The sequence below is a fragment of the Hemitrygon akajei genome, chromosome 3, assembly GCF_048418815.1.
Source record: "Hemitrygon akajei chromosome 3, sHemAka1.3, whole genome shotgun sequence".
NCBI classification, from domain to species: domain Eukaryota; kingdom Metazoa; phylum Chordata; class Chondrichthyes; order Myliobatiformes; family Dasyatidae; genus Hemitrygon; species Hemitrygon akajei.
In genome coordinates, this window is record NC_133126.1 from 73162120 (window position 1) to 73185361 (window position 23242).

At 36.8% G+C, this 23242-nt stretch overlaps 2 protein-coding genes across 7 annotated transcripts in view; one reads left to right on the forward strand and one right to left on the reverse strand.

Moving 5' to 3' along the window:
• LOC140725105 (RAS guanyl-releasing protein 1-like) overlaps nucleotides 1–2196 on the reverse strand; it is a 301300-nt gene extending 299104 nt beyond the window's left edge. For all 5 annotated transcript variants that reach the window (XM_073040121.1, XM_073040119.1, XM_073040125.1 and 2 more), the window contains exon 1: nucleotides 2096–2196. The gene's annotated coding sequence lies outside the window, so the exon portion shown is untranslated. The remainder of the gene's footprint in view (nucleotides 1–2095) is intronic.
• Nucleotides 1530–23078, forward strand: grem1a (gremlin 1a, DAN family BMP antagonist). Of its 2 annotated transcripts, none has more exons than XM_073040127.1 (2): nucleotides 1530–1726; nucleotides 20276–23078. In XM_073040127.1, the coding sequence occupies exon 2, from the start codon at nucleotides 20277–20279 to the stop codon at nucleotides 20790–20792; it is 516 nt and encodes a 171-aa protein (XP_072896228.1). In that variant the 5' UTR covers nucleotides 1530–1726; nucleotide 20276; the 3' UTR covers nucleotides 20793–23078. The 2 variants fall into 2 exon arrangements, with proteins under 2 accessions (XP_072896228.1, XP_072896227.1); XM_073040126.1 differs by lacking the exon at nucleotides 1530–1726 and adding an exon at nucleotides 2479–2582.
• The last annotated feature ends 164 nt before the right edge of the window (nucleotides 23079–23242 follow it).

Sequence of the window (23242 nt, forward strand, 5' to 3'; positions counted from 1 at the left end):
TTCAAATATGTACAGCAGGATAAAAGAATATGTAGGGTAATTTTGGAATGGTAAGGGGTAAATAGCTAAAAGACAAAACATCAGCATCAGAACAGGGTTTATTATAACTGATTTATGCTGTGAAATTTGTTGTTTTGCGGCAGCAGTATAGAGCAAAACATACACATTTACTATGTTACAGTAATACACACGAGGAATAACGATATAATGTTCGTGAGTTCACGAGTCGTTCAGACATCTTTTGGCCGAGGGGGAAAGTTGTCTCTGAATCGCTGACTGAGTCGTCAGGCTCCTGTCCCTCCTCCCTGATTGCTGTAACGAGAAGGGACACGTCCTGGATTGTAAGGGTCCTTAATTAATGATGTCTCCTTCTTGGGGCACCGCCCCTTGAAATTGTCCTCGATGTTGGGCAGGTTTGTGCCCGTGATGGAGTTGGTATAAAAAATCTTGCACACATTCAGGAAAACGTGGAGGATGATCTTCTAAAAACGTTTATGCAATTGGGGAAACTTTCCTTGCAAATGCGTTCAAAAATAAGTTTTCAATCCAACTATGAATGTTCCACAAAAAGCATTTCCAGTGATTTTGAAACGAGTTTGCTGCGGATTTCCCTTGTTTAAAACACAGGTTGTTTTGAAAATCGATGGTTGGTTAGAATGGAGTGCGGAATGTTTATATGGCAGCTGATATCATCAACCTATACGATCAATCATAACACAAATGTATCGAGTATATTCATGTATCATGAGAATATATTTGCTATGAAAAATTTCCCGGAGTAAGGGGTTGCTTCTCATCAATGGGTCAAAACTCGTTAACGGCGGCTGCTTTAAATGATTAGGGAATTCACCGAATCAACCCCTTACCATTTTACCCGCGTGAGATTGACTACAACATCAGTTTTATGTCGATAAGATTACTTTGACCGTCTGCAGAAATTATCAAATAAAATGTCTATTAATTACGTAGATTCACAGTAAGTTTCAGATTCAGATTGGTTTTTTTTTTAACTACAGGTACATCGAAACATACAGTGAATGTGTCATCTGCGTTAATCCCCAACAGACCCAAGGATGTGCTGGGGGCAGCTGGCAACAGTCGCCATACATTCCAGCAACATCATAGCATGTCCACAATGGGGAGTATGTATTGGTTTCAATTCGTTCTAATCGATATCGTACTTTTAGGGAAATCCGATGGCTTGGTATCCCCGTAAAAAAATATTTTTCTTAGGACTCAACTTCATACTTCTGTTTCCAGGGATTGCAACGAGTAGGTGAAAGTAATAGTGAAAATGTAGTCATACAAATACCAAAAAATACATCATCAGTTGAGTTTGCAATGTATGTCATATGAATTAATTATTTAATTTCGTTTCATTTTCAGTTGGGATCATGCGAACCCGGCAATGTTTTCAGAGTTTGAACAGTGGCAACAAACGGGATTGACTGTGGTGTCAAACTAATCCAGAACCTGATTTCAATCAGTGGGCGGATTAATTCTGGTGCAATTCCAAGCTTTCTGGCCAATGATCGCGAGAGGGTTTGGGTACTTCCTGGCTTTTAAATATGACTGCTCGGCTCGGGAAGAAATTGTACCGCAAATCAGCGGTTCATTCTATGGAGACATCAGTGTTCAGAGCTTCCCTTTATTTTCGATAGCATCCCGGCTTTCGCGTGGAGCATCAGCCAGCTGCGTACGTGACTGTACAGAGAACGCTGGGCAGGTAAGTCAGAACTTGGTGCATTGTACATCCACTGTGAATTCCGTGTGTTCAGCTGGACGTTTAGAGCGGAGAGCACCGGCTTGGGAATTGGTTTGGGAGCTTATTTTTGACTCCGACACCGCCAGGTCTTTGCTAGTGTCGACTAGTTTCATTTTATATACGCGCTTACTATCATTCTCCTATCCTGTATGCTTTTGAACTCTTTTAATCTCTCTTTCTCTCTCCCTACACCCTTGACCGATTCACGTCGATCGTTGCGCGCTGTGTATATTTCTCCTTAAATTACCATCAGCGTGTATCGCCTGGGAGAGGAAGAGCCTGTGTGGGCTAGTGTAGCCGCGGTGGGCGATTCTGTGCACTGGCACTTACCTGATCGGCGGCAGCGGAACCAAACACCTTTTACCCAACTCTTTTTGGTTGTCAACTAGCAGAGCAATTGCAGTCAGCTTTCAAACACCGAATCACAGTCAAATGCACCTACTGCACTAACCTGACGGAGTGCCGTGTATCACTTTGGCACTTACTTATTAACACAAGTTAGTAGGGAGCAGTTTAGTATTTATCTGACTAATTTGCATTCGCTAGGTTTCAAAACACTGTGGTTCTAATCTACCGGGTGGTATTCCGCAATAGTTAATTTTGCCTTCTCTCTCTGGGTCTAAACTTCAAGTAGCATTACTTTTACTCTCTCCTAGAGGTCAGGTATAATCGGCAGATACATGGATATAAACTGCGGGAGTTCACAAAAGCCAATGACCCGTGTGGTCGCACGTTTATTTACCCTGGCCTCCTTCATCTTATGCTTTATATGCTCAATTCTGAAACAGTACTTGAAATCTTTCGCAGCTTTCCTTGTGTAAGCTATCCCCCCTTATACTTCCCGGTTGCTTGCCCCGTGCTGTTTTTTCCGCTTTATTTTCCCTTTCTACAGCTTTGCTTCTTGTGTTGTGTTCTGAATCCTGGTTTCGTTCTCGCGGGTATTTGGAATCCCTGTCTCGGCTACCAATCCCGCACTTTCAGCAGTGACACGAATGGTGTCCGTGGTGGGACGTCGGGCGCGGTTCACGACGTACTGTAGTCTGAAATGATTCGAACTGCAAGTATACTGTTCGGAAGGCCATACGGCTTAGGGTTTAGAATGGCGGGGTTTCGCAGCTTCATTCGCGTCTTCTGTTGTTACCGAGCAGGGGAGACCAGGGAAGGGGAATCGCAGAGACAGTCGCAACTTTGGGGAGGAAGCGTAGGATCTGCCTTACATTGGCCGTCAGGGGGAGGGAGCAGTGAGCACCCAGAGAGCGAGTGATTCTGTCGTCAAAATTCAAGCCGTGCACGACCCGAACATCCCAAAGCGTGTAAAGAAACATTATAACACAATTTTAAGACCGCTCTTCTTTAAAGGAATTCACGGTGTCGATGCTACTTTACGTTATCCTGATCCCATTTAGATTGTTTTCAGTTCTGAAGATCTCCAAGAAGTTGAGACTAAATATTCTTTTTTTTATTCGGCTGTGCAGTGTACTCAAATTACGGAGCAGAACGATTCAATTCATAATAGTTTGCCTTTTGCGATTCGCGAGCGATGCTGCCCAAAATACAAACGGCGGCAGCTGCTGCATTAATTCACAAAGTCTGTAAAGGCATGCCAACACGGAGAAGTTCAAAGGAACGGGGAACCATCTCCCACCAGACGGGGATTGCATAGATTAGATCAGTATAAAGCTATGGCTTTAGTTCTTTGCAGCTCAGTGTAAACTTACAGGCTGCCTGACTTCAATACCCAAAATATTTCTAGGAAATAATCCAACTTTGCTCTAGAAATCGTCAGCAAAGTTGTAACAAAAGTAATTGATCACTATCTTAAAAACAAAATCTTCACGTGATTGTTATAGTTTAGGCTATCAAGATGTAAAATAGGATGTAGACCAATGGTGCATTTGACAACATTTAAAATGTAATAACACAGTCGCACAGGATCAAAATCTCAACCCCAGACCTAAATTACAAAACATTAATTACCTTTAAAGTGTTAGCGCAAACAAGCGCTACATTGTGTGTATACGTTTCAAATATTGAAATTCCATAAGTCTTTTGCAACAATAACCTATACTAAATAAGTTTTAAATATATTCAAGTTGCGTCTGTACCTGGGAAGTTATCCCTTTCCTGCCCAAAACTACTTGTTGGCAATATATTACTCTATGACAATAGCAAAAAAATCAATAAAAATATAAACTTTTAGGGGTTCTATGCTATGATTTTATTAATTATATCAGCCTTTCCATAATATTGTTTTATTCTCTTCTTTTGGAAATTTTAAGTTAAATGGACTTTACGCGAAATAAGACGAAATAAGAAACATTTTAAACGTGTTTACTCCACGAGCAGTATTTTTTTTAAAAAAGTAAGCAGGTCATAGAGGAATTTACTAAAAATATTTTCTGACTTCGTCAAAATCTTGTCAGAGATATCCTGATGCTTTAAACTTGGATTTGTTTTGTTAGAGTATTAGTTATGATGTAGATGGATAAATTTCCCTTTTATTAAAGTATCAGACTCTGGAAAATGTGTTGGAAGGTATATGGCATAGGAGCTGAAGTTAATATTTCTTCTTCCTTTCAGAATCAAGATTATCTATAATTCTAGTAATAAGAATGGATGCACCATCAGAGGTGTAGTTTCTTCACAATTTTATCAAACCCAGTAACTCATATTTTGAATTTTTTAGAGCTGGAAGCGTTCTTTAAAAAAAATTTAATGAAGGAATTTCTTTACTTTAAATTTAAATCATTAAATCAAAGAACAAGTAAGATTACAAAGCCATGTAATGATTTCTGAAAATTTGGTCAGAATAATTTCTCCTTCCAACCCACCACAGTGCATTTCCATTTATTGTGTAAGTTCAATAAGCTGCAACTAATCCATTCCAATTACAATAAACATCTTTAAAATCACATGTTTGCTGTAAATTCTTGGCCAACCTTTAGATCCTACTCTCCTAAAAGAACCCAAAACATTATAGCTTGGAAACTTCTGCTAGCAACTTTACTGCCAAAAAATTATTTAAATTTCATATCAGATATTCCTCTGATTGGTAGAACTTTTAAATTAGCTTTTAATCTCAAAATGGACTAATATTGTTAAAATATGTGGACATGAATTTGTTAATGTTTAAACCTGTGTGAAAATTACTTTAGTTTCAACCCTCAAAAGTTAAAATATTTGGAAAACTGTTATAATCTACAGTTCTACTTATGAAATCAAACATGCTGCTATCAATAGGATATGATAAGTGCCATTCATATAAATATTATAAGGTAAAAGAACCAATATTCAAGTGGAATGATAGAATATTGTGGAGGATTTACTGTGGTTTAATATACAGTAGCTGCCACTCAGAGCTGATGTGTAACAGGTGGAAACATTTCCAGTGTTGGTTTTAAATGAAAAGGGGCTGCAACAGAATCTCAAAACAAGAGGACAAATGGACAGAAAAAACATATTGCTTTACTACATACATTGTGTAGTCAATAACTTTTGCAAGAAAATCTTATTTCTTTTTTCGTAAGTTGCACAAGCTATCAGTCTGCACTAAAATGCTGTCAACTTGTTTGAGATTATTATCATATTTAGTTATTTTTAAAAATTGCACACATTGCCAATGCTATGCTGAATGATGTGCAAGACGAATTTAAAAGTATTATGATTAGAATGACATTTATTGATGACTTAAAATATCACAGAAACCAGGCTTCAAACAAGTTAAATCACTCCATATGATATTCAAAAATGGTTGAGCACTGGATACCTCAAAGATTATAGGATTTTATTTTACTCTTGGGTTTCATAACATAATTCTGAAATTGCAGACTTGTTATATTAATTCAATATTAAATAATTCCATTTTAAATTGCCTTCAAAAATGGGTCCATTAAATTTAGTACCTGCAAAGTATTTGATAGCAATTTATTCCACTATTAAAATAGTTTGTTTTAGAATCAGAATCAGAATCATGTTTAGTATCACTGGCATATGTTATGAAATTTGTTAACACCACATATGCATTGAATACTGACTTCTTCCCCACAATTTTTGATGACTAGCATTGGGAAAATAATTATTTTTTAAACAAACTTAAAACTTAATAATATTTGGGCTCCTTTATGATATCCTATTCAATTTGCAACTGAACTGAGGACGGCACTCAAGGCAGATTTCTTGTTTTGCCTTATTCTTTCAGCAGTCACCTGGCATAAAGTTCATAGTCTTTTCTGAGAAGCAACCCAGTGGGGCATATAGATGAAGAAATCTTTTTGATTAACTCCTCAGTATAATGTCAGTTCTTCTCCATACTTTTTTGATATGGTTAGCACTTAAATGCTTGCTGGTACTTTTACTGCTGCATTGAAACAGTGAAAGCATAAAACACGATGGACCACTCACCATCAACCACAAAACAAAAGAAGCAAATGTTCCTTCTCCCCTTAGCTGTCCATAGCCATTCATGATTGGATGTAATGGCTTTGCAGAACTTTGATATGATCCATTGGTTTTAAGATTATTTAAGATTTCTGTGATTATTATTTAAGCCTTTCTACTGCATTCTGCTTTTGCTACTTAGTGCACATGCAGTTCTTCATCAATCTGACAGTTCATTTAAGGGACATAGCAGTGTTGGCCCTAGCCATTTGATCTTACAATATCTTCCTCACAAACTGATGGGAACTGGTGTAAAATTGGGGGAGGTGTCCTACAGACCAGACTAACAACACCTTACAGACAATGGTTCTCCACTACAGGACAGACCACTGTGGGCTGGAGAAAAGGGACAGTGAGCTAGATCTATGGCAGCCACAGATCACATGTGGGCAAGGAAATCTCTTTGTGATTCTTGCTTCCTCAGACAGCCGATGAATCAGTGCTCCTTCTTTGTGAACACCACTTGGAAGAACCACTGAAAGTAGCAGGGGTACAGAACTTCCTCTGGATGGCAGACTTCAACGTCCATTGCAAAGAGTGGTTTGGTAGCTCCAGCACTGACCGACCAAATTAAACTGTCAAGGATTAGGCTGCCAGACTGGGGCTATAGCAGGTATGAGTGAACTAACGAGACTGATAAACCTTCTTGACTTTGTCTTTGCAGAACTACCTATGGCAGGTGCATTGAAGCGCCATAGCATTTGTAGAAGCAGTCACTGTGTGATCCTCACAGAGACAAAGGCCTAGGTTTGTAACAGGTACACCTGCCATTGTGTTCCAGACTGGAATCAGGACAGGTTTGACAGATGAAAATTGATCATCCATGAGACTCTGTGGATCATCGGAGGCAGTAGCATTATGGTTGAATGTTGGATACAGCATAGAACCAGACCATATCCCAGGTGTAATATTAAAGAAATGTGCTTCAGAAGTAACTGCATCTCTAGAAAATCATCTCACAACACTGGTATCTTTCAAACATGTAAAAAAAATTCCCAGCCGTGCCCCATTCCGAAAAAGCAAGGTGGACCCAATAATTGCCAATATGTCCACCCTGTTATTATCGTTGTGCGGGATGGTGACTTGAACAGTGATATAAAGTGATAGTTCCTCACCAATAACCTGCTCATCCACACTTGCTTTGGGTACCAATAGGGCCATTCAACACCAAACATCATCACAGCCTTGGTCCATAATGGATCAAAAAACTGAACTGTCGTCAGGGCAGCAATTATCTTAGTGCCCGAGTAATGCTTGTCATTGGGTATCAGGGGTAAAAAATGAGTGCAGTCTTGTAGTTCCAAGGTGCTTTAGCAATGACCTTCCTCCCACCATACTGTCAGAGTTAGGGATGTTTGCCGATGACTCTATAATATTCCATTCTACTTGAAACCCTTCAGCAACTGAAACAATCCATGTCTGCACGCAGAAGGACCCAGACAATATTCAGACATGGCATTCGCTTACTCAGACCACAAAACTGCTTGACAACCTCTAAAGAAACAGTCTAATCACGTACCCTTGACATTCAAAAATATTATCACTATTGTCTGCCACATTAATACTATAAAAGAAAGGTTAGAAGCCAGATAATGTTAGGTGACTCACCTCCTGACACCCAAAGCCTTTACAAAAACTATAAGGTTTAAGTCAGTAGTGTGATGATGTGGCCTGTATGACAGCAGTTCTAACAACATCCTGGATCCTTCATCCAGGATAAAGCAGTCGATTTGAATAGTATGTCCATCCATTACCTAAAACATTCAATCCCCTCACTTTCAGCCCACAGAGGCTGCAGTATGAATCATCTACAAAGGACACTGCAGTTACTCACCTCAACTAGTCCAATGACAATCCTGTTGTCCAGACTTCTTTTTTCTCCCACTGAGGACAAGGACTATTGCCCATTGGAACACTACCATCTATAAGAGAAACACTATCACCTACCATAGCAACAGTGTAGACGCAAGAGACTGCCCTTGTTGGAATCTGGAGCAATAAAAGAATCTGCTCAAAGTACTCAGCAGGTTGAACAACAGCCATGGGTGAAAAGGAAATGTCAGTTGTTTCCACAACAATTCATTTCCTCCCATAGCTGCTGCTTGAACGGCTGAATTCTTCCGGCAGATTGACAGAAATACATTTTTAAACTGGCTGTTGTAAATATACAAGTTTAAGAGCTTTGATTCATGATTGTATCAAATCCAAGGAGTAAAATGTGTATTGAGTCTATGCTTTTGGAGTAGCATTATTAGAACGGCAATAATGAAATATTGTATCTGTAATGAGCAATTAGTCACCAAACAAGCAATCAATAGAGAAGTGAGCACCATTTAGAAAAGAGTATGTTCATTATAACTTTATTTGGGAATTGATTGAAAAATCTTGGTTATATGCCAATATCCCATTGTTCTATGGATACACATGTAAAAACACGTATAATGTATCTAAATCTGTCAGCAGCAAGGTGTAATGTTCAATATGTCCCACTAATATATTATTTTAGCATACTTATCAAAATTGGCTGGAGGCTGAATGGTAATCCTGTCTCTTACAACTACTGTTCACACAGAGACAGCAGGATTTTCCCTTTGCCGACAGCATTTTAAGAAATATTTTTTGCTTAAGTAGGCTATTTATGGGCAGTCCAATGTTGCAGCAAAATATACTTCAGAAAGGAAATGTGGAATGGATTTTTGTAATCACAGCCTCATCATAATGGCAATTAACAGACAGCATTTTGTCATTTCCTTGGGGCAGAGAAGCAACAATCAAACATCAGATCCTTCTATTATTTTGGTGACTGATTGCAAAGGTTATTGGAAAATGCTGCTTCTCACAATGTACATTGTGGGGACCTCTTAAATGGGAGAGAAATAAAAATATGTGCAATGTAAGTTGTTGGCTGATTTTAGTTCTTAACTAGAATATAATGTGCAAAATTTAGTGGTTGGAGGTTGATTCCACTCACGTACGTAATCTATGTTGGCAATTCAATGAAGTACTGAGGAAATGCTGAATTGTTGGTGGTGCCATCTTTCAGATAAGATGTGAAAATGAGGTCTACTCCCCACTTCCAGATTCCAAGTGAAGACAAATGTGATGCCCATCTTATGTGTCCGACTACCATTCCACACCCACTCCAATGTCCTCACCAATGTTTATCCAGATCTAAACAAGTTGACATTATCATTCATTTCAGAAGTGTAATTACTGTTGTGCGACTTTGTCCTGAGGCTGTGAACAGGACTAGATAAAAATTGGTTGTTACTTCAAAATGGATGGTCAAAATTTGACTGGTCCTTTCTTCCATCTGCAAGGGACTTTAATTAGCTTACTATGGTCAGTCAAAACATCCGAATATATGGCTGTTCAGCCAGTTCCAGCATTCATTTAAACTTTGGCTCACCTGTAGCATTATTCCATTTATCGGTCTTGGTTTAATAGACTATAATACAGTTGCATAGTAAACACCTCTTCAGTTTTGATCTTGCATGACAGATTATTGACAGAAAGAGATTTTAAATTAAACTTTATTTAAAATCACTCAGGAATATATCACCTATAATTTTACAATTACGCCCCTTGTTCTAGACAAATGGAAATGGTTTCACCTTATCTGCCCTTTAATCCCTTAATCATCTTAAACATTTCACTTAGCTCATTCTCTAATCTCCTGTGCTGAAGAGAACACACTCAGTCTATGCAACCTGTACTCAACATTGAAACCACTTAACATTGATAACCTTCTGGTGAAGTCTGTAGATAATGCTTCCAGTTCACTAGTCGATGACAATTGTATCCAATGAACCTCTAAGAGTAATTTTTATAGGTACAGAGAATATTTAATGCAAAAGTATTCACACTTTTTTGCTCTTGATAACAATGAAAAAGTGTATCTCTAGTTTTGATCATATTTTTATGGTGTATTGATAGCAAAACCAAAAGTCAATCAATAACATCATTTGCTTTTATGGACTGACATATATCCATGTTTAAAAATAAAAGTCAGGAAAATTTCCTATCAGGACTCATACCCACAAAAAGACTCATTGATGAGTAAAATGGTAATAGGTCCATGCTATAGAGAGTTCATATAAGAAACTGGTCATGCTACTTATGTACGTGACAATAAGCTTGTCTCCACACTACTTTCTCATTCGCTGCCGGTCACCTTATGTACAGAGACTCCTGTGCCTTCTGTCACTTTACGTACGTACAATCAATTTATGTATGTAAGCTATCTTATGTATTTTTATTTATTGTGCTTTTTAATTATTGCACTCTTTATCCTATTGTGACTCTTTGTGCTGCTTTGGATCCAGAGGAACAATTATTTCATTCTCCTTTACACTTGTGTACTGGAGATGATACTAAACAAACTCGAATCTTGAATCTTAAAATTGGTATAAGCTAGTAATTACTAGTATGTAGTTGAAGATTGCTATTTGACCATTTTCTAATTAATATTAATACTTACTCTTTGGTTCTATGTGATATATAGAATGGAATCAGTAAGCAATGAATAGAAAACCAACCATCATAAAGGGCAGAAAACAAAATAAAGATTTAGAATTCTTACCAAATCAAAAAATGTGACGACAATTCAGAAGTTGAAAAATATCTTTGAATATGTTATGCTACAGTTGTCCTGTAGGAAAGTCGAATATTGGCTGGCGATATAATTTATTCAGACTCATTGTAGGGACCCAGTTCACATGATATGTAATTGAAAACAATAAGTAGTTCAAGAGGGTAATAAATTTTTTTCTAACACATCTGGATTGTGTCTCCCATTGAAATCAATCAGAGCTCAAGCGGGCAATAAATGCATGCACTGCCTCAGGCAATACATGTTTTTCACACTTCAGTCTCTCCAAAAGTGTTCAATGGTAACATTTTCTTAGAAATTCTTCATTTATTCATATTCATTCACATGATCTCTGAGCCAAATAACCTTGTTTTCCAGTTACAGATCCTGAAATAATGAAAAACATAATTTGCATTTGAAATACTTTAATTTCATTGTGAAGGAAGAATGTAAATATTTGCCCATTAGGGCATTGATCACTTTCAAATATGGAATGAAACAATACAAACAACATCAGTGTTAATCTAATAATGACTGCAAATATAATATACTGTATAATGCCATAGTAACCAGAATCTCTTTGCCTCTGCTTTCTTTCCTTCTTTTCAACTAACATTGTTTCTTTTGATAGGTCCAACTGTTCCATCTGTGCAAGTATTCATGTATACTTCAACTTATGAAAATTAACAGGGAGTTAATTTTCCACCCTCTAGCCAATGCATGACTAAATACTGGTAAATCACCCCCAGTTTCATGGAGGAACAAAAAGAAACATCTAAATTTGAACCAAAGTTTTAACTGGAATCAAATAAGCATGAGTTGATATTGCTAACCTTCATCTGAAGTTCATGAAAGGAAGCATTTATCCTTAAAATATTTAAAAGGCAATTCTTTTGCAATAATTTTAAAGATGTAAAAACACTTTGAAAGATATTATACATATTGCATCACCTGTAATGATTGCACATCAAATATAATGCTTCCTGATCTCAGGAAGTACCTCTCCATTTCAAAGAATAACCATTAAATGAAGTGCTGAGCTAAACAGGGAGGTGGAAGTAAAATACAACACTGTTGAAGACAGCAGAACAGAATGAAACGATGAGCCTGATTGTCCTGTGGTCTTGTGTATCTGTAGTTATCTTTACAACGTGCCCTGTGGTATATAAAATCAGCATAACATCAGTACGTAGAACGTTATTTTGTTAATCCAGGACATCATTTATTTTGACAAAGGGAAAAGAATAGATAACTTCTAAATAATGAAAATGTCCAAATAAATTTGTGTCAAACATGACACTAGAGATTCCAATACTTGTTACTGTCATTCCTATTTCCTGTATTTTTTGGCAGTTCAGTAACTCATGTGGATTTTAGAGTTACTTCCCTGAGTTTATTCTAGGATACAGACAATTATGCCAAACAGGAAAGATACTAGCTTGGACAGAAGACTGGCTGACTGGCAGGAGGCAAAGTGTCAGAATAAAAGGGACCTATTCTGGTTGGCTGTCAGTTACTAGTGGTGTTCAGCAGGGATTGTTATTGGGACTGCTTCTTTTCACATTATATATCAATGATTTGAGTGATAGAATTCATGGCTTTGTGGTCAAATTTTCAGACTTCACAAAGGTAGTTAGAGGGGCCAGTAGTGTTGTTGAAGCAGGGAGTCTGCAGAATGTCGCGTAGATTGGGAGAATGGACAAAGAAATGGCTGATGGGCTATAGCGTAAGAAAGTGTACTGTCATGCACTTTGGTAGAAGGAATAAAGGCATAGACTATTTTCTAAAGAGGGAGAAAATTAAAAAATCTGAGGTGCAAAGGGTCTTGGGAGTTCTTGTGCAGAATTCCCTAAAGGCTAATTTGCAGTTTGAGTTGTTAGGGAAGGCAAATGTTAGCATTCAATTCAGGAAGACTGGAATATAAGTGCAAGGAAGTGATGCTGAGGCTTTATAAAACCCCACTTGGAGTATTGTGAGCAGTTTTGGGCCCCTTATCTAAGAAAGAATGTGCTGACATTGGAGAGGGTTTAGAGGAAGTTCATGAGAATGATGGGGGATCTCATTGAAAGTTATTGAATGTTCAAAGGCCTACCTAGAGTAGATGTGGAGAGGATGTTTCCTATAGTGGGGGAATTCAGGACCAAAGAGCACAGCCTCAGAATAGAGGGCCATCCACTTAGAACAGAGAAGGAATTTCTTCAGCGTGAGAGTTGTGAATCTGTAGAATTCATTGCCATGGATGGCTGTGGAGGCCAAGACACTGGGTATATTAAAGATGAGGTTGATAAAATCTTGGTTCGTCAAGGCATCAAAAGCTAGGGGGTGAAGGCAGGAGAATGAGGATGAGAAGGATAATAAATCAGCCATGCTGGAATCGCAGAGCAGACTCAGTTGGCTGAGTGGCCTCATTCAGCTCCTATATCTTATGGGCTTGTGGTCTAAATTATTACTTATACAATAACCCATTTATTTCTGTCCATAATAGAATTGTGTCCAAGAATAAATTTAACTTTAAAAAATAGGCCTCTTATCTTTCATGCCAGATTGTTTTAAAAATAAAAAACATATTGAGTTTATACTTTAAAGCTATAACTATTCAATAATATGAATATTGTAGCTTTAAAGTATAAATTTCATCAAATGTACAATTCTCATTTTATTAACTCAGTTTTACCTTTAGACAATTTTACTTTTATTACTGTAATAACAAAAGCTGCAGATTGTTTACTAATTATTATAGTAGTCTACAAACTAGGTGAAGGGATGAGGTCTGTGCAAAGGAGAAATTTATACTTGGTAAATTGGGTGATTGCATTGTGCAATACCTCCATTCAATCTACAGTTGTGATCCTGAGCTGGAACTGTTATTTCAGTTGTCAGTGTTACTTTTGTTCTGAGCCCTGCCTCTCTTTGCTTTCAAAATCCTGACAACCAATACCACCAACCTCAGGGACAGATTCAATCCCGCTGTTATCAGACACTTCAACAGATTTCTTTGAATGATAAAGTGGACTCTTGATCTCATAATCTACCTTGTTATGAGATTTCACTTTGCAGTTTACCTGCAGAGTACTTTCTCTAACTTTACACTCCATTCTGCATTGTCATTGCTTTATCTTTTTCTTTCTACCTCTACGCACGGTACAATGATTTCATCTGTATAAGTGGGCAAGACAAGCCAAACACTGTGTCTTGGTAAATGTGATAAAAAATAAACTAATACCAATATAAGCTTAAGGAATAACTTTTCTAATTCAAACTAGGCACCTTACTAACTAGCAGGCTCATTGATACACTGAATTATTTACAACTATTTTTGTATTTTTATTTCAGATTTCAGCATTCCTAAGAAATTGCTTTCACATTCTGCATTTGTAGCTCTCCTAGACTTTGATCACCTGATTCAACACACTCTTTTGCCATTTAATCATTCTTTTTGTTCTCTCTTCCCTTCACTATTTTCCCAGCATTTTATAACTTGCTTTATCTAGCTTTTCCCAGCTCCAATGAAAGGTCATCAGCCTGAAGTACCAAGTCTGTTTCTCTTTCCATGGGTGCCACCTGACCTATTGAGTATTTTCATTACTTTCTGTTTTTACTTAATACACTGATAATTTTACCTCTAAGCAGATAGATAAAATAGTTCAATTCCCACCATGCCAGTTGAACAATGTAAATTTAATAGATCAAAAAAATGATGCCACACATGTGGAGTTAAAAGCTATTTATAATGATGACCATGATGAAATTCCTCTGGTTTGCTAAATTTTTTTAATGTTACGTTGCTCTGGCCTATGTGTGACTCCAAATGTGGTTGGTTTTTAACTGCCATCTGGGCCACTAAGCCACGCAGTCATATCAAATTGCTATAGCTTTCTAAACATAGCATAGTGGGAGTGAGCACCTTTTGCACAAGGATTGCCATGGTTCAATATGGGTGATTTACGAACTATTTCCAGTAGGTATTAAATGTTGATAGTACTAATGAGAATAAAAGAACCAATGTATCTGGAGTTACACACAGAATTGTTGTGGGTGCCATCACTTTAGTTCATTACTGCGAGTAAGAGATTGATTTAGGCAACAGTTCCTCCAAGTGGTGAGCAAGATGAAATTGAATGTAAAACTAAGAAAATAAAAATTAAATACCTAATATTTTGCTAAAGAAATAAAATAATTTGTACATATTTTTAATGTTCATTTTTAATTTCAATGACTGTGGCCATACTTCAAGCCATAAAACTTTACTGATAGATCAAATGCATTACCCTGATTATATTAGAAATCAAACAAACCTTTTAATAGGTTAGATGAGTGTGTGAATATTTGGCAGAAAGAGTGCAATGTGGGGAAAATGTGAAGTGGTTGATTTTGGAGAGAAAAACTGCAAAAAGGTGCAGCACAAAGGGATTTGGGGAAACTTGTACATATAATGTAGAACGCTACCAAATAACTACAGCATGTAAGAAAAGGATAATATAATGTTGTTTATAATAGAATATAATGTCCCCCCCTCCTTTACCACTCTCTCATCTTTTCTCCTTATCTGCCCATTAACTCCATCAAGTGCTCCTCTCCCTTCCCTTTCTTCCATGGCTTTCTGTCCTCTCCTATCAGACTTCCCCTTCTCCAGCCCTGTATCTCTTTCACCAATCAACTTCCCAGCCCTTCATCCCTTCCCTTCCTGGTTTCACCTATCACCTTGTGTTCTCTCTGCCCAGCCCCCAACTTTTTAGTCTACTCCTCAGCTTTTTTCTCCAGTCCTGCTGAAGGGTCTTGGCCCAAAACGTTGACTGCACCTTTTTCCATAGGTGTTGCCTGGCCTGCTGAGTTCCTCCAGCATTTTGTGTGTGTTGTATAGAATGTTACCGCTTATTTTAAGTGGGTTAGAGTAGAAAAGTAGGGAAGCCTTACAGTAGCTGTATAAAATACAAAGGATGCCACATCTGGAGGACTGCAAATAATTTTAATGTTCCCTATTTAAGGCAAGATATTTTATTAGAGGTAGTTCAGAGAATATTCATCAGTATAATTCCAGATATGTACTATGGGGGAGGGCTGAACAAGATGGTAATCTACTCAATGGGGTTTAGAAGAATGAGATATTGCTTTATTAAAACAGATAAATTTCTTAGGAGGCTGGGAAGAGACCAGAAGCAGAGGGTCTCAGGATAAAGCCTATGAAAACAGAGATAAAGAAAAACTTACTCTGTTAATGAGTTTTTAAAATTTTAGGGCATGGGGAAGTGGGTGCAGTTTTCTTGTGTTTATGATAAATGGATTTCTAATCAGTCAAGGAATCAAGGATTTTGGGGAACAGATAATGAAGAATACTTAAGGAATATTAGGTCAGCCATGGTTCTATTGAATGGTGGAGCATGTTGAAAGGGCTGAGTAGCCAACTCCTGTTCCTAATTCTTCTGGACTAATGGTTAGAAACAGATTTGCAGATAATGTGAATGGTTCTACTGGAGAAAGTGCATAGAGGATTCACCATAATATTATCTAGACTGGAGGATTTTAGTTATGGGGAGTGCTTGGATGGGCTCAGTTTATTTTCTTTGGAGCAAAGAGACTGAGAGGTGACCTGATAGAGGTAAATAAAATCATACGATGCATAGACAGAATCTTTTTCCAATTGTAGTGGTATCAAAATTAAAATGAAATAAGCTTAAACTGTGAGGAAAGAATTTAAAGAGGATTTGATGAGGGAATTTTATTTTACATAGAGAATGGCTAATAGCTAGGAGTCTCTGCCAGAAAATATTTATAATCAGTATGTTTATGAGACAATTAGACAGATACTTGAATCTTTCATGCATAAAAGAATATTAATCCAATGCAATTAACAGATTAAATGGAATCAGGGAAGATATATTCCTGATCTAAACAGTATAATAGATCTCCAAATGTCCCGCAACATTGCAGCCAGCTCTTTAAGGAGGTCTTTACATTTCTCAAATAATTAATCAAATGATCCCCAATATATTTTTCATTTGGCCATAAGTCATTTTAATTTGGGAGATGTCACTTACACTGAATACTCCGTTGCATACAGATTTCTTTCAATAATTCTGGGCTCAATTTATTTACAGTTTCAGCCAGGCAGAACTACGTTTTGATTGACTATATTCAAATTGGCTTGAAATGGGACATCTCCAACAGAGTAAGCTTGAATTTAAGCCTGGAAATAGTTCTCTCCTGTCATTTACAATATAAACATCTGGAAAACAATGGGAAGAGAATTGATTCCGAAGCATTTAGGCTGTAGACTCCTCAGCACTTTTTAAACCAGGTTTGATTCTGCACCAGATTCATATGTGGCATTAAAACAAAACAAAGCAATATGAGGGACCAACTTTGTAGAATATAATTCATTTCTGAGTCAGATCATTCCCTGATGCTTGCTGGTCTTGGATGGCCAGTGTTGGTTTGAAGCAAAATTATTTTACAACAAAACTAAGCCAGTAGTGCAAATGAATCCTTAGATTAAATTCTGTTAGGATATGTTGTGTACCTGACAGGGTTTCACTTCAATTCAGATGATGCACTTGACTATTAATATTATCTCATAGGATCAGTCTTGAAAAGACTGACAAATCATTTCAGGAAGATAACAGTGAGAGAGTAAATGATAGTAAAGATTTGAGCAAGGTGTAGGATACATGATTTTCAAAATTAAAAGTGTGACACTATTAACTTTGGTGGAGAATAATTATTTGATCACATTTTGTATGATGATTCTCTACCTAAATGCTGGCTTTCTCCTCAATGAATTAACTGTAACTTGAGATTTCTGTGTAAATACAACACTAAGTTGTGGTCAATTGTTCACTATGATTCTTTTGACTGGATTAAAAATGATGAAAGTAATGTGAAATCAGAAAAACTGAATATATAAAGAACATATTTAAATATCAGAAACAAAATAAAGCAAGAGCCTATTGGTGCAATTGTTCCATTTATTTCAATGAAAGGAAATGGCTAAAAGGAACAAGGGTAAATTAAGGCATTTAGTTAAATGTCTTTAACTTTTTTTGATTTATTTTTTTTAGTTTGAATTGTTACTTACAGCTGTAAATCAATTAAAATAATCACAACTAATAATCAAGATAATTGTCCTTTTTGTTAATAATAGAATACTAACATTCTGGAATTGTTCAATGGTAGATACCCTCTTTGTTTTTAAGCTCAAAAGATTCCATTAAAAGTTTTTTTTTTACTTTTAAACCTATGTCACAAATGATTCACTTTTAAGTTCCCAAACACTTTCAAACATCTAAATTAAGATTCTAGAGAATGACCTTCATTTGGTTGAAGGAGAGCACTCCACACAATGCAGAAGTTCTTAACGCAGAACAAGGCAAGGCAAGTTAGTCCTTTAACCCACTTTAACCACCATCATAGCTGTTGCAGGTGTACCACATATACATTTGCAGCCACTCCTTAAGACTTGAACTGTAGCTATCAATAAACAGTTTGCCATAAACGAAAGAGGTTTACGGTAAGAAAATGGTTGAAATGTATAAACATAAATAGTACCTTGTATTAATGAGTGTAATAGTTTTCAGACTTATAGCTTGTATTCATGTTTACTAATCAGATAGATTTTAACCAATTTTAGTTTGGCTAAATCAAAGATAACACAGATATTGCCACAGTAAATTTTTCTTTAAGGATTTGCACTTAAATAAAATAATTAAAGTAAAAAAAAGTTAAAGCAAACAGCAAAACAAAAAGTAAATTAGAATAAGGTAAAACTGAGCACTATGTATGGAAAAGAGCACAAGAGAAACAGCCAAGAGCAACTAAGATGGATTTCACACATATCTATCTACAAATAATTGAACAAACTTATAAATAATTGAAAATGGTGAAATTAGTTAGCTAGTTAATGTTCTTTCATGTCTTTATGAATATTCACTTTAACACTGTCATTGAAAACATTGTCCTTTAGCTATGCAATTAAAAAGAACATAGATATGTTGTAAAATAACATAAGCTTGACTTGTACCTTTCCATTGGGCTGTCTGCCAGAATGAATGGAAGTGCTGTCGACCAGTTGTTTGCAGCTTAGCACCCCAGGTTTGTGTATGCAAGATGCATGGTGACACGTGAATGCCCTGTCCCTCAAGGAGTGACTTGCTGATAAGCCACGTGCGTGAATGCCAACCACTTATTTAAAAAGACCGTTTGCAAAAGGTGTAAGTGTTTGACATACTTCCGTGCTGTAAAGTATTTGATAGTCTGTAATAAATGGTTTAAATTTATTTAAATCACATTTGGATGATTTTCAGAGTTTGATGAGGTACTTAAGATGCATTACCTGAGGTTTTTTTTCCACAGGATGGAGCTTTCCCCACCCTGCTGGACAAATATTGGGGGTTTGGTCAACTTATCCAGCTCACTGCATCTTGAAATACTAGTGAGTCTGGGTAGTCCTGAGTCACTGCATCTGTATAAATGTCAATAAGGAGATGCTGGTTTGGAGGTCAACATTCCTCTACCTGTGCTACAGCCCATTTTCATGACATTTTAATTAGTGATTATTTTGTAAATAATTATTGAGAAACATATCACCATTATTTAACTCTTCAGTTTAGGTTATTGGAGTATTTGCCAAGTGTTACCAAACTGACCACAGTGTATATCACTAGTAAGATGACTAATAGGGGTAGAAATCTCATTTCTTGATTCCCATTGTACAGATAAAAAACAAAACAAAAAAAATCAATCCTTAAGTGGCATTATCATGAATCTCAAAGACCTCTGAATGGCATATGACCTGGCTACCATTTGAGCTAATTTTTTGATATTCCCAGTGGCCATCTGAAACAAGTGTTTGGACTCTTATAATAGAATCAGACCTAATCTGTTCTGGAAACACCAGTAGCTACTGTGGCCAAAGTAAGTGGAGAGAAAAAGATACTGCAGGAGTCTGGGGATCATTTGACATTTCCACTCGTCCTGTATCTTGGGAGAATTGCCACATAGATTGGCATGTGCCCAGCAAAATGCTCAAAGACCCTGAGGCCCAATTTCAAACTAAGGAGGTGCTCTTGCTTGCTGTGATTATTTATTGTATATGAGACTGTTTGATTAAAAATAATAATTATTCCACATTTATTTTAATTGATTTATTGCCAACAAAAATATCCGGCAAGGTAATTTTCCTTTGATTGATGGCTAGCATATATTTGAGTGCATTTAAAGATGTGAACAGTTCCAAAGTGGCAGTCTACCATAACTGTGTGGGTTTTTAAATTGTAGTCCATGGTGTAAGTACTAAATTACCTCATTCTGTACCTTTGGTGCAAAAGAATACCAGCAACTCACTCCTGTCAACTAATCATAATTAGATATTTCCAGTAGATGCATCATTGCCCGAAGAACAATGTGTGGTCAACCATGTCACAAATATATGTTGTTAAAACTTTATAAATGGTTATACTCACCGAAGGCACTTTGCTCTCTTTCTCCAGGATGACCCGAACCCTGTGTGTGCTCTGCATTTTTCTGTTACTGTGGTGTTTTCTGCTATGTACCAGCGAGGGAGCTGGGAAGAAGAGAAATCGTAGCTCCCAAGGAGCAATTCCCTCACCAGACAAAGGCCAGCCAAACACCTCGGAGCAGGCGGGAAACCGGAGCAATGTGGATGAAGTCTTGGAGTCGAGTCATGAGGCACTTCATGTCACTGAGAGGAAGTACCTGAAGCGGGACTGGTGCAAAACACAGCCCCTCAAGCAAACCATCCATGAGGAAGGCTGTAACAGCCGTACCATCATCAACCGGTTCTGCTATGGCCAGTGCAATTCTTTCTACATACCGAGGCATGTCCACAAGGAAGAAGGCTCTTTTCAGTCCTGCTCCTTCTGTAAGCCTAAAAGATTCACCACCATGACAGTCACCCTAAATTGCCCTGACCTGCAGCCTCCAATTAAGAAGAAAAGAATCCAGAGAGTTAAACAGTGTCGCTGTATTTCCATCGATCTCAACTAAAGTGGGAAGAATACCATCATCACCATTTGACAACCTGCAACGTAATAAACCACAGTCATAACTCTGGGACAGATGCATTTAAATATGTTTGTATCCTCAGTTACCTTTATCTGTTTAAGGACATGGATTCAGATCCAATCCCCGAGTAGATAATTTCCACTGTGTGGAGTGTGAATAGTCAGAGAGAAGGATATGAATATTTAAATAATTATTTCAAAGCTCTTGTTCAGAACATTGTGGTTATTTAATAATTAATTTCCGTTTCATTGTGTGAGATTGTATTCAACTTAATTTTGCCCATAATACTACAATGCTAACCAAAAGGGAGGTAATTCTGGTATTCATGAAGTTTATTGAACAATTACTTTACAATTAAAATCATGCATAACTCATTTTAAGAGGCTTGACTTTAAAATATATTTGAACTAATAAAATATCCAGTAGTTTACTTTGTAATTGGCTGGTCATTCACAAATATGCTTCCAATGATTGCCATTAGAAGCGCGAATGGACAGGAAAAGCAATCACCTAAGCAAGAAATGCATTCTTGGACAATGCTTGTCTTTTGATTGCTTTAGCAGCAGTACAAAGTGCCTCTGTAACCAACTGCTGGATGTGCACAAAAGCTTCGAACTTCAAAATACAAGTACAGAATCACTTGTAAACCACTTAGATGCACTAAGCATCCATCTTGATATGTTGTAAAAAAACAAGCATTTTTAATGGGCTTATAATAAAAGGGCATGTTACTTATTATACACCCTGAAGAGCACAATTATGGGAATAATTAACACCTTTGCCACCTACACGATAGAGAATGGCAGGACTGAACCTAGATCCTTCATACAACTTTACTGATTTCTTTATTTTTCCGCTGAGATGGTTGTATGGAGAGGGTACTATTGCTGCTACATATATATATTAAGTATATGATGAATGCAGAGATCAAGCCTTGTGTCATTCATTTACTATTATAATTACATGTTTATATTCCCCCTGAGGCTGTTACTTTTTGACATGCTTGAAATATCTCCTTATGCAGACCAAAGAAAGAACAAAAGTGGTACTTATGAATATATTTGTAGAAGGCAACAGTATTTTGGCTTTTAAATTAATGCCCTTAGCATAAGTATGTATTATACTTGCTGCTTTTTACTGTAAAAAAAAAGTATATTTTATGTTTCAGTTACTGCTGTTAAGTATTAAATTGTTGGGTTGAACAGGTAGCACTGTGATGGAGCATCATTGCACAGTAACATAAATTGGTGGGATATAAAGTTACAACAGCTGGTGCTCCAATGCTGAGCAGATTACTACAATGCGGGAAAGAGAAACTAAAAGCTTTCCTGTAACATGAATCAGAATTAACTTTGGACCTTCCTCATGCAGATAAAGCATGTTTAGAAGTAGCTCATATGTTCTCAGTGGCACTCAAGAGAATGCAGGGAAAGAGAGGATGGTGAATGACGAAGATAAATGAAAATAAATGGGTAGTAATCACGTGTTTTTGTTTGGTTGTTGGAGAATGATTTTCATTTTGGAATAAATGTACGGAATTATCTGTAATTCATTACAAAATATAAGCTATTCATATTGAAATGATGGACTTATATCAATATCAGAATAATGCTGTCAGATCCCTGATCACTACATTTTATAAGAAGAAATTCTGATCCGAGATTCAAAATAATACTACCCATACTGAATATAATGAGCTGAATCCAACCTGGATTTAATGTCCTTGAAAACATCCCTCTGAATTCCATTAGTAAGTTTTAGTTAAGATTGTGAAGAGGAACCAGTGCGTTTCTTCTCCGCTCTCTTAGGGAGTGTCAAATCATGAAAAGAAGCAGGAGTAACCAATGCATTGTTATTCTATTTGATAATTCTGCAAATCTTATGCTTCAGCAGCATTACACACTGAATGAAAACGTGATTGCATGATCATGGTGCTCTCCTGTATAGTGTAAGCATGATGATTCTGCTTGGTATAGCCAGGCATCATTAGTAGCAATTAATTAGTTTGACTCAGTAATATTAAATGATGAGCACTGTATGTATTTATGCTTACTTGTGCATTGTAATACTTGTACTCATTTTACTGCATGTACTGCAGATTATTTCGTTGTTGAGCTAGCTTATCTTCGCTGCCTCATCCAGATGTGGTAAGTTTAAAAAAAAACAAGACATCATAAAGATATTGTAATTAAGCAAAATAAGATTTCATTCCAAGCATTTTATATGCCATGTTAACTGTTAATACACAAATAAAAACTACCTTCCGAAGCACTGCATTCCATTTTATTCTCGCTAGGAATTTGCTCCTTGCTGTGATTTTAATACTTTGCTCACCCCTGTGGTTTTTTTCATCATAAAAAGTACTGAATTACGACTAAGGGACTCAAACCTATAATTCATTGTGGGTACTTCAAAACACATTGTATAATTGT

Bases quoted from the DNA above. Each gene is read 5' to 3' on its own strand.
- grem1a (XM_073040126.1), top strand. From the start codon at position 2,479: ATGACCCGTGTGGTCGCACGTTTATTTACCCTGGCCTCCTTCATCTTA. The intron at 2,583-20,275 runs GTAAGCTATCCC...CTCTTTCTCCAG, and splicing joins TCTTTCGCAGCTTTCCTTGT to GATGACCCGAACCCTGTGTG.